Source organism: Thamnophis sirtalis, unplaced genomic scaffold, assembly GCF_051295495.1.
Source record: "Thamnophis sirtalis isolate CommonGarterSnake01/CBP01778 unplaced genomic scaffold, rThaSir2_p1.2 scaffold_20, whole genome shotgun sequence".
Classification (NCBI taxonomy): Eukaryota; Metazoa; Chordata; class Lepidosauria; order Squamata; family Natricidae; genus Thamnophis; species Thamnophis sirtalis.
In genome coordinates this window covers 503,864-521,052 of record NW_028261400.1, presented here as the reverse complement: position 1 = coordinate 521,052, position 17,189 = coordinate 503,864, and the positions used below count along the sequence as shown (strand labels likewise).

Here is a 17,189-nt window from a genome sequence, read left to right as displayed (position 1 = left end):
AGAGGCCAGATGGCAACTGCCATTCACGGTTCACGCTTGACGTGGGATGACAATTCCTAGGATCCTCAACCGTCTTTTCTGGAAAACAGGCCAGTGCAGCCTCTGAGCATGTACAGAGGTTATTTGCGCCCCCTGTTCCCACCCCGCCTTCTCCGGCCCATTTGGTCGTAGCCAGGTTTTGTTCGGAGCTGGGGGGCCTCGGGGTCTCCTCCGCTGCAGGGTTGGGGGTCCCTGTGTCGAGAGGGCCACGGCCTCCTCAGCCGCAGGGGATCCGGTCTAGGGGATCCAGTCCAGAGGACCCACCGAAGCAGAGCAACTGCATGAGCCTCTCCAGCTCCTCCTCCAGGGGGCCCAGAGCTCCCCCCGCGGCTGGTCTCCCCCCTGCTCAGCCCCAAAGGGAGGAGGAGGAGGAGGGGTCCTTTCCCCCCCTGCAGGAAAGGGTGGGGGGATCCCCTCCTGGGATCCGCTTCTTTCCACCTGGTCCCCGATCCCCCCTTGGGATCCCTGGCTTTCCAGTGGATTCCCCCGTCCCTCCTCGTCTCCCTCGTCTCCCAATGGCCTCCCGGGATCCCCTCGGGCTGAGCTCCATCCCTTCCCGGGATCCCTTCGGCTGCTTGGCTCCTGGCCCGGCGGTTCTCCTCCTGGGGGTGGAAGGGCCTTTTCCCAGGGGTCGCCCGAGACCCCCGGGGGGAGCCTGGAAGTCTTCGGAGCCTGCGTGCTGCGACTCCCTGGCAGGAGAAGCCGGGGAAGGGAGGACGCGGGCCTTCCCTTCAGAGCCTCCCCTTCAGCTCCCCGAGCGAAGCTCCGCCGCACCCGCCAGAAGCCTCCCGCGCACAAAGGAGCCACCCGAAGGGAAGGGGCGGCGGGAGGGGAGGGGCCACCGCGGCTCCTCCCACCGAAGCCCCGCCCTCCCTCCGCCTGTCCGGGTGGCTGGCTGTGGGCAGGGGGCGGGGCGAAAGGAGGGGCCGGAGTGGGGACAGACACGCAAGCGCAGAGGACGCTGGGAAAGCAGCTCCCTCCCAGCGACGGAGGTTGGTGGGCGGAGCTACGGAGGCCAAGAGGCACGGTTGCTGAGGCGGAAAACCAGGTGCGGAAAATGAAATAAAAGAAAGGAACGTGGGAAGGCTGGAGCCCAATTTGGCGCTTGGGGGTCACCGCCGCAGGAGGAACCGTGTCGAACGGCATCAGGAAGGCTGAGAACCGAACTGTTCTAGCGGGTCCCTTTCTCTCCTTCGGGGAACGTTAAGGAGGCGGTGCCTGGAGAGAAGGAGGAGGGGCATCGCAGGAAGGAGGGGCTGGAAAATGGTGCGTTTTCACTTTCGGAATCAGAGAGCTGACGGAAGGAGCGGTTCGCTTCGGAAGTGGAGAAACCGGATGTAAGTAGAGGCTGCTGGGACAGAGTGGCAGCCTGGGAGGGTCTCCTTCGGGTCCTCAGGAGGGGAGGCCTCGGCCTGGGCCTCTCCTGCGGTGACGGGAACGCAGCCGCAGCCGTGACCCGCCTCTCTTTCTCCCCTGCAGGAGGACGGAGGAGCCCGGCGGGCGAGGGAAGGAAGGAAGCGCCGCCGGAGAGGAGGAGAAGTGTGAAAAATCCTTCAAAAGAATTAGAGAACTTGAAGACAACCTAAGAGTCCATTCAGCAGAAAAACCTCATAAGTGTCTGGAGTGTGGAAAGAGCTTCAGTCAGAGGAGCAACCTTTATGCACATCAAAGGATCCACACAGGAGAAAAACCTCATAAATGTCTGGAGTGTGGAAAGAGCTTCAGTCAGACGAGCAACCTTTATGCACATCAAAGGATCCACACAGGAGAAAAACCTCATAAATGTCTGGAGTGTAGAAAGAGCTTCACTGAGAGGAGTAGCCTTTATAGACATCAAAGGATCCACACAGGAGAAAAACCTCATAAATGCCTGGAGTGTGGAAAGAGCTTCAGTGAGAGGAGTAGCCTTTATAAACATCAAAGGATCCACACAGGAGAAAAACCTCATAAATGTCTGGAGTGTGGAAAGACCTTCACTGAGAGGAGCAACCTTTATCAACATCAAAGGATCCACACAGGAGAAAAACCTCATAAATGTCTGAAGTGTGGAAAGAGCTTCAGTCAAAGGAGCAACCTTTATGCACATCAAAAAATCCATTCAGGAGAAAAACCTCATCAATGCCAGGAGTGTGAAAAGAGCTTCAGTCAGAGGGGCAACCTTTATGCACATCAAAGGATCCATTCAGGAGAAAAACCTCATAAATGTGTGGAGTGTGGAAAGAGCTTCAGTCAAAGGAGCAACCTTTATGCACATCAAAAAATCCATTCAGGAGAAAAACCTCATCAATGCCAGGAGTGTGAAAAGAGCTTCAGTCAGAGGGGCAACCTTTATGCACATCAAAGGATCCACACAGGAGAAAAACTTCATAAATGTCTGGAGTGTGGAAAGAGCTTCAATGAGAGTAGCAGCCTTTATGCACATCAAAGGATCCACACAGGAGAAAAACCTCATAAATGCCTGGAGTGTGGAAAGAGCTTCACTGAGAGGAGAACCCTTTATAGACATCAAAGGATCCATTCAGGAGAAAAACCTCATAAATGTCTGGAGTGTGGAAAGAGCTTCACTGAGAGGAGTAGCCTTTATAAACATCAAAGGATCCACACAGGAGAAAAACCTCATAAATGTCTGGAGTGCGGAAAGAGCTTCAATGAGAGTAGCAGCCTTTATGCACATCAAAGGATCCACACAGGAGAAAAACCTCATAAATGCCTGGAGTGTGGAAAGAGCTTCACTGAGAGGAGAACCCTTTATAGACATCAAAGGATCCATTCAGGAGAAAAACCTCATAAATGTCTGGAGTGTGGAAAGAGCTTCACTGAGAGGAGTAGCCTTTATAAACATCAAAGGATCCACACAGGAGAAAAACCTCATAAATGTCTGGAGTGCGGAAAGAGCTTCAATGAGAGTAGCAGCCTTTATGCACATCAAAGGATCCACACAGGAGAAAAACCTCATAAATGCCTGGAGTGTGGAAAGAGCTTCACTGAGAGGAGAACCCTTTATAGACATCAAAGGATCCATTCAGGAGAAAAACCTCATAAATGTCTGGAGTGTGGAAAGAGCTTCAGTCAGAGGAGCAACCTTTATAGACATCAAAGGATCCATTGTGGAGAGAAAGGGATGAAATGCCTGGAGGGTGGAGGGTCTTTTGGGAGACCCTGAAATCCCCAAAGGATCCAGGAAGAAGGAAGGAAATATCAGTGCTCGGAATGTGCGAAATCCTTCAAGCGAAAGGACCATCTTGAAAACCATCTAAAAATCCACTCATTTGAAAATCCACATTAATGCTTTAAGTGTGGAAAGAGCTTCAATCGGAGAGCAATACTTACGCAACATGCAAGAATCCTTTGTGACTCAAGGATCCACACAAGAGAAAAACCTCATAAATGTCTGGAGTGTGAAAAATCCTTCAAAAGAATTAGAGAACTTGAAGACCATTTAAGTCCATTCAGGAGAAAAACCTCATAAATGTCTGGAGTGTGGAAAGAGTTTAAGTGAGAGTAGAACCCTTTATAGACATCAAATGATCCACATGGAAAAAACCTCATAAATGTTTGGAGTGTGGAAAGAGCTTCAGTCAGAGGAGTGACCTTTATGCACATCAAAGGATCCACACAGGAGAAAAACCTCATAAATGCCTGTTGTGTGGAAAGAGGTTCAGTCTAAAGGGAAACTTCTTCAGCATCCAATAATTCACACTATAGAGAAACTCTACAAATGCCTGGAGTGTGGAAAGAGCTATACTGAGCGTAGAGGCCTCCATCAAGACCAAATAATTCACAAGGGTGTGGGAGAAGTCACAGAGTGTATCTCTTGAATTATGTATTCAATTTGGCCAATTGTCAATTGATACGCTAGGGATTTGTCCCAAGTGCACAAACTCCCAGTGTCCTTACAAAGCAACAGAATAATGATGTCCATGATAATTGTAATTCCAATAAGAGGGTTGAGTAAAGAGGAGATTAAGAAAAGTGAATAGTTGCCAAATAAGGGAGTTTCCCAGGCTGATTAAGAAAGGACTTTTTCAATTGTACATGCTAGATGTTTCATCTGGCTGCAATTGTACCTTTTCACAGGAGACTTAAGTGACTCATGATGCCATTTCTCATGTGAATGTTCTCTTCTGTAATGCAATGCTCATTTCAATGCTGGTGCTTAATAATATGGGATGTTACTGTCCACGTCTCTGATATAACTGTAGCTGAGCAGGATGATTTCTTCCATGCTTTAAAAACAGACTGATTTATATTTATAAATATATGTTTTCTATATTTTTTTAAAAAAAATCTTATTTCTTCCATACCATCAATTTTTCTTTTCTACTTTTTCTACTGTGTTGAGTATAAAATTAAACCCGGTTCTGTTTCCTCTTTGGTTGAGGGAAATCTGTTTGCTACAATACTCTAATAAATTGCTTTTAAATTGACATCCCACTTGGTGCTTAATTGGAGCAAGTGTTCTGTCATTATTTGATTCGCTCTATATGGGTTTTCCAAATGTCCGAACCATGTAAGACCATCTCCAGACATCTGACACTCTTGCCAGTTGGATCCCCAGAATGGTCCCCTTGTCTTCCAGCAGAAACCGCTACAAGGGACTCTCTTAAGGCCAAGAAAACTTCATATTCTCCTATCTCACCTCTTCGACCTCCCACTAGGTGCAGTGATTAGGTGTTTCCCAGTTGTCAGGATGGTTAAAGTCCCCTTTTTCTATGCTTCCTGTTAACCAGCTAAATGATTAGCAAAAGGTTCTTCTAGTTCCTCTGATTGGATAATCCGGAGTTTACACCTATGGTAACCACATTCCGTTTTCCTTTCATAATAACCCAAGACTAAATTATGATTACGCTCAGGTACCACCAAGAGTATTCCACAAAAGGAAAATAAGGCAAGGAGAGAAACTACACAGAGGTTCCTGAACTACAAAATGGGGGCGGGGGAGACACCAGTATTCTAAAATGACTTACATCTTCTTCCCTTAAGGATTTGACCCTCCCAAATGTAGGCGACCCACAACAATAAAAACGTGCTTTAACATTTGCAAAACCGCCAGGAGCCTCCGGGGTTCAGGTGGCCGGGAAATTTCAATGGTATTGATTATAAGACCCGGAAGGATGGCGACATTCACGGCTTCTTTCAGGCTGGCAATAGCCATCGCGACCTCGCCCGCTCCTCCTTCCAGCGGGGAGAGGAAGGGGGTCTTGGTGCCAGGCGGCCAGCAGCACCTGGACCCAGCTGCAACCCCCCCTTCTCCCCCCCCCCGCCCCAGGAGGAAAGGGGGCCACCCGGAGATGCCCACGGGGCTGCAGGCTGAATGGGCGGGGAAGAGAGCAGCTCCGGGGAGGCAGAAAGGGTTCCGGCCCAGGAAAGCCGAGGCTGGCCACGGGAACCTCCGTCCGTTCCCGTCCATTGCAGCCGCTTTGGGAATCCCCCATTCACCCCCATCGCCCCCCGCCCTCTTTAGTTTCGCTAAGCCGGGCGAAGGGGAGGGAGCGGCGGGGCGGAGCCAGCGGCGCAAGGGAGGAGCCAAACGAGGGGAGGGAAGGCGGCCGCTGAAGAGTCGAGTAGGGGGTGTGGCCCAGCGGCAGCCGGCCAATGGGATGGGGCAGAAGCTGTTCCGATGCAAATGACCGCGATGCAAACGATGCGAACTGGCGGGAAAAGTCCTTTCTTCTCAACTTCCGCACTCGGGGCAAGAGCTGCAGGGGGCGTGACTAGAAGAGGAAGAGGCGGGGCTTGGCTGAAGAAGGGTCCCTCACTTTCGGGTTCCATGAAGCCGCTGAAGGACTTTTCCGATTCGAGTGCGCATGCGTCCTGATGCAATTGGGGAGCCCCTCCCGCCGCCCGCGGAGCCCCCGCCGCCCCTTCCCTTCGGGCGGCTCCTTTGGGCGCGGGAGGCTCCTGGCGGGGGCGGCGGAGCTTCGCCCGGGGAGCTGAAGGGGAGGCTCCGAAGGGAAGGCCCGCGTCCTCCCTTCCCCGGCTTCTCCTGCCAGGGAGACGCAGCACGCAGGCTCCGAAGACTTCCAGGCTCCCCCCGGTGGTCTCGGGCGACCCCTGGGAAAAGGCCCTTCCACCCCCAGGAGGAGAACCGCCGGGCCAGGAGCCAAGCAGCCGAAGGGATCCCGGGAAGGGATGGAGCTCAGCCCGAGGGGATCCCGGGAGGCCATTGGGAGCCGAGGGAGCCGAGGAGGGACGGGGGAATCCACTGGAAAGCCAGGGATCCCAAGGGGGGGATCGGGGACCAGGTGGAAAGAAGCGGATCCCAGGAGGGGGAAAATACTTTGCATGATCCAGCCAAGGGCTCCAGGGTCTCCTGTGCCTGGTGAACCTTCGTGCCATCCATACAGTGCCAGGGAACCTGCTCTCAACCCTTCCTGGGCACCCAATTTCCTCTGGCTCCGGGATGCAGCCCTCCGTTCCAGCCTGAGGCCCCGGGCTACTCTCTGGTTCTCTTGGGGCCCTGGCTGGCGGTGGGTCTGGGGGCTGGGGAGGGGCTCTCTTCTCAGACTAAGCCACTCAGCTGGCCAGATCCCTTAGTCGGGACTGACATGGGTCTGACTGAGTCCCATTGTCTGGGAGGGGGGTTAAGCTTGAGGGAGGGGACAATCTGGCAGTGAGACTGGTCACCTGTGCTCTGGACCCATGGCTCCCTGCTTGGTCAAGGCCCCCCCCCCCGTGAATGTCCAAACAGCAGTCAAGGCCCTTGCAGGAGAGGGCACTCCCACCTGTCTTGCAGGAGGCACCTCCTCCTTCTCTAGAGGCTGTCTTGGGACCCAACAGTGCTGGGCAACCTTTGTCTGGTCCCCAATTCAGCCACCGAGGTCCCTGGAGAAGCGGATTCTCTTTTCAGGCGGAGTTCAGGCCGGGGCAGAGCACCCAAGCAGCTTCAGTTCAACCTGCAAAGGCAGCTCTGCCCCCCCCCCCCAATGACATGTCATCGTTGACTCTGGATGGAGTGGGTGGTCTCTCGGACGTGGGTGGAGTGGGGGTCTCCTGCTGCATTAGTTGGGGTCCTGCTAGACTCACAGAGCCCTCAAAGAGCAGGTGGCAGTCATGGCTGGAGGGTCTTTGCACGGGTTCCTCCTGTGGGCCAACTTCATCCTTTCCCAGACCAGGAAGACTTGCTCAGGGCCACTCGTGTCTTGGTTACTACAACACACTCTCCATGGGATTGCCCTTGAAGGCCACCCAGAAATTACCATTGAAGCAGTAGGTGGCAGGAAACGCAATGCCTGGAGCCCTTAGATTCACCGATGTTATATGTATGTTATACCTGTGTAGCATGACCTACAATGGCTCCACCTTTTTTTCTCAGTGCTATTCTAGTGGCTGGTTCTATTCATTCATTCATTCATTCATTCATTGAAAACATTTATACAGCTTCCTGTTTTATAACAAAGCCTGGATTTTCCGTAGATGGCACGGGGCCTGGTGATTTGCAGGACTGTTTCTTCCTAAGGACATCCACCTGTATCTGGACCCTACCAGATCAGATTTAGGGTCGGGTGGGGAAGCAAACGTCTGGTCCCTCCCCTTAAATGTTGCCCTCCGATGGGACCCAGGAACCCCACCTTTTCCCTGACAGCCCCTGCCCTATGGAGCACCCCTCCACCCTGGATTTCGGCAGACCCCCACTCTTTTAATCTTCCAGAAAGCACCTGAGCCTTGCCCCCCCAAATGTGAGGATAGGGCGAGATAACCTTAATTATGTGACACCTCCCTCTCTCTCTCCCTCTCTCCCTCTCTCTCTCCCTCCCTCCCTCCCTCCCTCCCTCCCTCCCTCTCTCTCTCTCTCTCTCTCTCTCTCTCTCTCTCTCTGAAGTAGAATTTGAGTGTTGTACCTGATGCATTGATTTTTTTTAAAAAATCAGCTTTTTCAGATTGCCTTTGGAGTTTTTATATTATGTCGTGCTACCCTTTTTCCATCTCCCAGTATGATCTCCAACCTAAATTAGGATGGAGGCAAAGTTTGGTGACTTTTTGCCCTGTTTTCACAAATTCCTTAAAGCCAGCAGTTTATCGCAAACCCTTCAGTTGAAAAAGTAAAACTTCTAATCTTCATAGTAACTCACATCCTGATTTCTAAAAAGAATGAAGAATTATTGGGAGGAACTGACGGGAAGGACATGGGTGACCCAATAGGCTGCCTGCCAAATAACTAGCACCTGTCCTGCTGGTGCCTTGTCCTTTTAAGGCCCCTCCCTAGCCAGCCTATCCAGGTGTGGCTATAGAAGCCGGAGCAGAAAGCCAGGAAGGGGTATTGGTGTTTATGGGGAGTGAGAGGGAAAGTGGGTTGAGTTAGTTTCCTCCTCCTGACTTGTTAACCGAAAGCTGAAGCACCTTGTGGGTGCTCAGAGTTGCAGAGAAGGGCGAGGTGTCAAAGCCAAGGCAACAACAAGCCAACTTCAGACTCGCATCTCAGTCAAGGCATGTTATGACGTGTAGATGAACCAAAAGCATTTGCTAACCTTCAGTTAGGGGAAAGCAAAAGGTAGGCAGGCTGTGGAGGAGAAGCCCCTTCCTACCCGTAGGAGAACGCAAGGAAAGCATCCCAGGAACAGCTATTTCTAAGCTTCAGGGCTAACAGGCCCACTTTGTCAAACCAGCCTCAAAGGAGCTGAGCTCTGTCCCTCTTTTCCAAACCAGGAACAAGCCGAGACCTGGGGGGGGGGGGGGAGACAAAATCACCTCCACGTTCTCATCTCCTGAGCTCAGAGGAAGACAAAAACATATCCCTCCCCATTCTCTACCCTGAAGGGGCTAAGAGCCCTTTTCCAAGGCCCTCCCAAACCCAGTGCTCCAGGGAGATCCATGGCTGGATCAGTAGGACACAAACTGTGTGTGGGGTAGAGGAGATCTGATCCCATGATCCCCCAAACTCTGAAAAAGGACCCTAACCTTGCAAGGGGATATCCAACCACAGATCTTCCTCTCAATCCCCAGAAATCTTCTCTCTCTGACATTAGAGCTCTGATGACATAAATGGCCAAAAGGAGATGCTTCCTAAATATGCCAAGAAAAAGGCCTAGAGCCATGGGAAACTGAGTTTCCAGGAAACTCCCCCAAATTAGCTTTCTAATTTAGGGTCAAAACCTGGATTCTGCAGAGGTTAATTCACTCCTATGGAAACGTCAACTTTTTAAAAAAAAGTTAAATCCCGTTCTTTTCTTCCTTCTGCCTAACACCCACCCACCCCCCTCCCCAAATAAGTGGTAGGGGTCTAAATAGTTTGGAGGCTTCCAACACTGGGAATCCTTAACGCATGAGGTAGGGTTGTTCATCGTACGCCAAGTCTTAATGAAAATTCCCACCAGATTTCTGGCAAAGTGGAAAAAGGGAATTTGTAAAAACACCAAAAACTTCATTCCGGCGTTATCCTGGGGGCCTCTCTTAAGCCAGCGTTGTTCAAATTACGTCTCCCTCCTGCCAAATAGGACATATACCAGGTGGCTGTCCACAAGAGAGAAGCTTCAAGCCCAGGTTTCTAAGGGCTAGGCTAAAGTTTCCTTCAGCATGGATGTCCTACCTCCTTAAGTAAAAGCTTCTTGTCTCCTGTTGCTATGCCTTTATCCAAATATGGATCTTGGGAAGTCTGCTGTTGCTGAGTTGGGTTGTAGGAGCGGGTCTGTAGAAGATTCCATGGGAGACGGGCTGTTGGGTTGGGTGGGGAAAGATGGGCACCAGTCCAGAGCCTCGATGGCGTGTTGGGAGTCCCAGTCCACAGAGCTCTGTAGGACTGGGATGGGAGGGGGGAGACGCTGTTTTGTGATGGGGGAGGATCTGCTTCCTGGCTTCCTTCCAAAGGTTTGCTGGGCGCCTTTCCATTTCTTTCTGGTGGCTCTGATGAGGTCCCTCTGAGGGAGGAGTAGTCCACTCTGGGAGTTGTTTGTCTCAGATCCCAAGATCCCTCCTGTTCACGCTTTCTCAGTGATTGACAGTGATTGGGAATTTAAAGCATTACAATACATATACCTTTAAAAATAGTTTTGTATAAATTACGATCCTTTTTGACAGTACTAAAATAACCATTTCTTACTCAAATACACATTTATACATTCCTAATTATTCCTCTATCTAAACATTGATGTTTCTAAGCTGTACATTTCATGTTCTTATTATTCATCCATTTATACCAGTTTTCCCAAACTGTATAATATTCTGAGTCTTCCTTGTTGACAGGTTAATTTTTGTTAATATATTTTTAATTGTTTTATACCACGCATTCTCTTTCTATATTGAACGGTGTGTTTTCTAGGTGTCCAACGTGTTAAAATATAAGCATCATTATGATCATGTACATCTAGACATTGTGAACTATACTAAAAACATGAGTTCCAGGTGTGGCTATAAAAAAAGAAACAGACATTGCAATCTCCAGAACTTAAAATTACCCACTTAGCTTTCGTTGTCCTCTGCTAACATTGCCGGAATGCAAAAACTACCATTGAGGAGATATTTGCCTTTATACATCACTGATCCATTTGCTCATTGCGCCCGTGTTTCGCCCATCCGCCCCGCCTGGAATTAGTTCGGTCCTTTTTTACCTCAGACGTGATAGTGATAATCGATGGAGCCTTCGCTCCTGTTGCTTCCTCCCCTATCAAGCACAGCTTGGGCCGCTAGACACATATACCCGATAAGATCGATCCCTATTGAAAAGTATACTGTCATCCCTTATAGTATCAATTCTATAACCATCCAATATATTTACTAATGGTTTTTTCTTTCTCACGGAGTCTCTATTTCACATAAATCCACTCATCCCACCTCTGTTATCTGTCAGCTAACCGTTGGTAGAAAAGTTCCCATGTCACAAAATACTCCGAAATTTCTTTTTCTTTGATTTTTAAACTCAATGAAAGTGATTGACAGGTTTAGGTCGTCGCGCTCTTGGATTCTGGAACCAGACTCGAAAACAGAGTTGGGAGAAAGAAAAGCCCTCACTACTTGCCTTGGTGGTTTTGCCTTCCCCACCTTCTCCTTCTCCACCATTCCTTGCCTCAGTTGGCGGGACAGAGAGGAGGGACGCATTCGTGCATGGATTCAGGCTCTCCTGGGGCCCCAGACGTGAGCAGGGTGGGGTGGGCCCTTGGGCCCTTGGTGTAACTGCTCATCTCTTGCTCCTATGGGGAGAAAGGAGTGAAACATAACCTTGAACTGGTCCTTGGAAGGAGGCAGTAAGCAGGATTCATGCCCCGGGCCAGATTCACACAGCACCATCTGATTTGTTTTTAAACTTAGTTCTCTCCATGCATCCCGTAGGTCTATTTTCTGTACCATCTCAAAAATGTGTTTGGGAGTGTTCTTTTTTTAAAAATTCTTTTACTATTTCTGTATTTTTTATTTTTTTAAATGCAAATAATAGAAACAGTAGTACATATACAAATGAATACAAAAAAAGAAAGGCAAAAGAAAAAAAGGGGGGGGGAGCCACATATTTCAATGCACTCCCATCCCCTGGAGACCATTCCCCCCCTTATACAATATATTTCAATTATGCCCTTATCCTCTCCAAAACAAGATATATTCTTGAGTAGGTTTATTTCCTTTGCCTTCCACCAATACTGGTTTTATAACACCCCCCCCCCCATTTCATTATAATTATTCACTTTAATCATCCCTTTTTAAAGTTTCATTTCTGTTGTTAATTTATCATTTGTTGCCATACTCCACATTTCATTATACCACTCATTTCTTTGAATATCCCAATTTAACCCCCCATATTTAGCCACGCTAATCTAGCTGTCATTATCAAATTTACAAACAATTCCTTTTTTCTTTCATTTATATCCCATTTTTCCACCAGCAGCAATAATTCCACCCTCAGTGGCATCTCTAGATTTACATTCAACAGTGCTCTAATTTCTCTAAACACCGTGTTCCACATTTTTGTGCACTATCACAATCCCACCACGTATGTTTCTGTGTTCAAACCTCTTCCTTGCACCTCCAACAAATATTTCTGTATCTACCATCTATTTGATTGAATTTACGTGGTGTTAGGTACCACCTCCATATCACTTTATATCCATTTTTGTTAACTCTAACTGACATATTCTTTATTTTTTAATTTAAAAAGTTTTTTATTAGATAAACATTGGGCATATGCGACATTTCTGGCATAAACATTTCCGTATAGTGTTTGAATCTTACAAGTACGTGTACTACTAACTGACATATTCTTATATACTCTTCTATTCCAAATATTTTCCAATCATTATCATTTGTTTCTCTAGAAATAAATGGTTCTGTAGTCTTTTTTAACATCCACAAATTGCATTAAAGTCATACATTGTCATACGTTTTCATGTTTCCATATGTTTTCATACATTAACGCATACATTTTCATAGTCCATATCTTATTATTATTTTTGTAGCATTCTGTAGAATTCTTGTTTATTATTTGGCGCATATATTGCAATCAGGAGCATTTGTTTCTGATTGATTGATATCTCCATCATTAATATTCTCCCTTCTTCATCCGCATATATTTGTCTGGTCAATCCCCGACTTCTCATTACCTGCAGAAAAGTCCACTCCCCTTCACAATGCCTGTGCAGGTGGGAGGGATTTTGCGTTTTTTAAATCCAGCTGGTTAGGTGTGTATGAACTCACGGGGGGGGGGGTGTGTGGCAAGCAGACTTGTTTGAAAAGGCAAAACCGGCTCCGTTCACACGACACCCATTGTCTCCCGAAAAAAGCCCGTTTCTGAGCATCCCTTAAACGTACCAACCCCCCCTTTCGCATTCCGCCCCCCACCAACCAAATAGCCTTGCTTTGACCCTTATAGGCAGCCCCTTACCAAAATGGGGGAAGTGTAGGAGGGTCCGAGGTCATTCTCCCATCCATCTCCCCGACGCCACCTTTCCCTAAGCCCGTCCGCTCTGAATTCGCTCGGAGGCCACTGTTGAATTTAGGGTGTGCAAGACCAAAACGACCCCCCACAAACTCCAGAGAATCCCCCTCCCCACGTTCTCTTCCCGCTAAAACCGGGGACGGAACAAATTCGACGCCCTCCCCCCACCTATCCGGGTTTTCTGGTTTTTTTAAATAATAAAGATTAAAAATGAAAATGAAAAAATAAAACAGGTTTCATTTCCTGCGCTTTTTAAAACATTCCCAGCCAATTAAAGGGCCGCAGAGCCCTATAGCTTATTCCAATTTTCCCAGGCTCGGGCGACAATCACAATGGTTAAAACCGACACATTTTTACAATAAAAGAAAAAAATGAAAGAAAAGGAAGAAAAAGGAAAGGAAATTAAAAAAGGAAAGGAAAAGAAGAAAGGAAATTAAAGCTTTTGTTGCAGAAAATGACAGGCTTTAGACTTCTCAGGATACAGGAAAAGTTTATTCGGCAGCCAGGTTCAGAAAGCTAGCGAAATGGCTAGCATTGCAAGTTCTGAACCCCCTTCATTATCGAAGCACGCGTTCTTATACATTCTCAAAGGCATTGCAACACGGAAATACTTAACTCATTTCTTATTGGTTATTTTGGGGGGAAAGCCTTATAAGTAGATGAGGGTCTTACTTCTCCTTTGTTACAGGTATGGACTGCGTGTCGTTAACGAACTTTATCTGAACCTTGGTGGTTTGGACTTTTGACATAGAGAGGTTGGCTAGAACATCTTGTGGTTAGAGAATGGTGACACTTCCCTTTTAAGCAAACTTCTAACTGTCCCTGTTATGCTATGTCTTCATTCTCATATTTTTAATCCATATTTTATTCCCCCCTTCTAGACTCTATTAATATCCACAATTGAGTTTAGCCTGTTAGATTAACAATCTAAGCATGCAGGATACAGAATAGCAAATAAAAGCCAGCATACAAGCAATACACATCTTAGGGCTTATCTTCCGGAATCACTTTCTCTACTTCTAAGAGTGCAATTTGAATATAGGAGCCAGTATCTGAAGCTTCGTCTTCCTTGAGGGTATGTGGGATTAGGCTTTCCATTAACATTCACTCCTTTTCAGTCCATATCTCTTTTACAGACCTCATAAGGAGCTGTTTAAGCGAGGGTTCCACATAATAAAAGAAATAGCATTTGCTTAATCCAACCTGTTCCCAGTAGCCAAGGGAACCACACATCTGTTCCTTGTACTTTTTGACCAATAGAGGAAGCTCTATCTCGTAGTTCTTGGACACCCCACCCCACTGCTCCTGATCTGTTCATATAAAAACAGCAATCTTCTCCCAGGAATACACATAGCCCACCCTTTTCAGCAGTTAAAAGATCGATGGCCCGCCGGTTCTGTAACACGAGGGCTGCTAAGGAATCTATTTGGTCCTGTACTTCAACCAAGGTACCAGCAATTTGGTTCAGGCTTTCTTGGAATTCTTCCGACAGCTGCCTGAACTGTGTAATGGAATGGGTCATTCCACCTACACCAGTTCCAATTGCTGTCCCTATTCCTAAGATTGCTAATAGTGGAAATAGGAGTGGCACTCTTTTCTGGACAGGTCCCATGAGGGGTACAGGGAGGGCCTGTTCCCCACTTACCGCCCCCATTTTGGGGAGAAGATGTACAAGGGTGCATGTGCCAGTCCAATTAGTGGGCAAGCACAGATAGGCATTTCTCCCACATACCCCGATGTTCATGGAGAAGGCATGGACTCGGAGGTTCCTTCCATTAGTCCAGACTTGTAAGGTTCCTGCTAGGAACATGCCAGTCAGGGGCTGTAATGGAACTTCTAGATTAGGGGCCATTAGCTTATTCCTGAGAACTGGACCTTCAAAGAGATATTGGGGACTGGCGTTTCCAGGGGGAAAGTAAACACAGACTCCCGTGGTGGACTGGATTGAGAGCCAAACGGGCAGTCAGAGTGGTTGGAATGGCCTTGGGCAGCTTCCAATGGTCAGATTTTTCTCCCAACGGCTAAAAACAATAGGAGGTGCAAGCGAGAAAGTGACTTTCTGTTGGAAGAGCTTGTGAGCAGAGGGAGACATGCTGCAAGTCAATTTTACGTCTACAAGGGTTTCCCTGGGGGAAAGATACATTTCAGATGGGCATTGTTCCTCTGATAGGGACCTCACAGGAATGCCAGGCTCCTGATATCGTTTGATCCACAAGGAGGGTGACCCTATAATTTCCACACCAACTGCTATGGGGCCAACGATGGGGAGACGGCTCATCCCCAGGCTTTTAAGCTCGTCATACAGATCGCCATGAAGCTGGGCTTCCGCTGTTCTAGCTCCCCATCTACCTCCCTTGTCAAAGACTATCGTAGCTCTGGTCTTCTGCCAGAGTTCTGACTCCATTGGCACCGCACGATAAGATGAGGGTCCGGCAGACAAACACAACCAGCATTTCTGACCCAGGGCAGGGTCAGACGGATCAATTAAGCTTTGTCCTAATTCCAACACTCTTAACATCTAATCCCCATGTCTAAACTCTTTCAGGGGTCCGTTTCCCTTAGGCTTTGCTCTTTTTCTTTCAGGGTTTGCCAAACAGTTGGCTGGAAGTGTTGGAATTGGCTTGCAGTTTCATCCCCAAGCATAAATAATGCGCCGCTGACGGGAGCGGACCAGTTCCCCATCCTGTAATGGGTTTTTATCTTGTTCTCCGGGATTTTTGACATCCTCCGATCCTTCTTCAAGAGCTAAGGGGGTTTCTTGGGTATTTTCACAACATGGGGAGTTAATAGTCAGGAAATTATCACTTAGCATGCCTTTTGCCAACAACAGCCAAAGCCAGAAACAATTCATAATTATTCCTTACACAAGAGTTCTTTTTACACAGTTCCATTTTGCCTATAGATTCACCACATCTGTCGCCTTTCCTGCCCACCACCCACGCCTCACCCCCTCCTATGATGAGGAGAGTAAGTGGCCAGGCTGCCTCAGTTTCCCTCCTGGCCCAAGCCCTGAAGGGCCCGGGGGAGGGACAATAGGGGGGGCTGTGCCCCAGGCTCTGCCAGCAACACCTACTGCCAGAGAAGGGAGTCAGTATATGCTGTATTGTTAGTTGATGGTAGCCTTCTCCGCAGGGGAGGTGTTCACTCCAACCTCCCGGAGGCTCAGCTGGTAGGTCCAGGCCACTGCAGACACCACGGAGACAGGGCTGACACTAGTGCCCTGATTCTGCTGGGGGAGGCCGCCAAAGAGGCCACAGGCATGGGGCACAGGTGAGGCAGGGAGGGTTGCTGCTCATTCCTTTGGGGCCTTGCCAGGAGGGCTCCTTCCCTGCCGGAGAGATCCCAAGTCCCTTACCCAGGATGCTCAGGGGAGACCCCCCCAAAGGCCCTGGCACTTGCAGCATGCTGGGGGAAAGCGGGCAGTGCCTGGGTCGTAGCACACGACAGGTAATCCCTGGCCCTCCAGGGAGGCCGCAGCATCAGCCTCCGGGGCAGCCAAGCAGGACGAGGCGAGGGGCCCAGCCTGCTCCAAGGGGGGCTTTGGCCCCATGTCCTGGCAGCTGGTGGGAGGTTCCCAGGCTCCTGGAGATGCCCCCAAAACAAGCATGCTGGTCCGGTGGTCCGAGGCTGGATCCAGGCAGGGTCCTCCATGAGACTGCGCGGGAAGGGGGCTGGCAGTGGCCCCGGGGGAGCTCCAGCCCTGCTGCTGGGCCCCCCGATTGAGAGGGTGCGGTGGAGGTCAGGCAGGAGCTCCTGAAGCCAGGCCAGGGGGGTGTCCAAATGATGGTGACCCATTCTGGGCAGAGGAAGCCGCTGGGTCCTGCGATCAAACAGGGGGAGGTTACGTGGGAGGCAGGGGGACACCCACCCCATCTCCCATTGCGGAGGGGACACAAGAGCCCAGAGGGGGAGGCTGGCAGCGACCCCTCCCTGCCCCCAAGGGCAACCAGCACAGTCTGCCTTGGGAGCTTCCAAAGCAGGTTAAGGTTTCTCGTTCTCAAGACTTCCAGGGCCCCCACCGCCCTTGCACTCTCAACCAGGACCGGAAACAGAGCCTGTTTCACGCTTTCCTTGGAAGAGAAGCCCCCACGCAGCTTCATATCAATTCTGGAGAAGGATGAATGTCTATTCATCAAGTTCTTTTTTAGTATTTCTTTCTCTCCATATATCTTTTACATTTATTTCATCTATCATCCTGAAGAAGGATTTCAGAAGCAGTTTTCTATTTAGCTTTCTTGTTTTGTCTGTTTGGTAATCCTTGTTCTGGTTCACAATGCCATTGATATCTCCCATC

General features: G+C 49.0%; 1 protein-coding gene across 1 annotated transcript in view; it reads left to right on the top strand.

Moving 5' to 3' along the window:
- The window catches only part of LOC148042234 (uncharacterized), an 845,903-nt gene that overhangs the window by 379,353 nt on the left and 449,361 nt on the right, over positions 1-17,189 (top strand). The window contains exon 7 of the mRNA XM_087703082.1: positions 1,687-3,131. Within this exon, the coding sequence (XP_087559208.1) occupies positions 1,687-3,131 (1,445 nt within the window). The remainder of the gene's footprint in view (positions 1-1,686; positions 3,132-17,189) is intronic.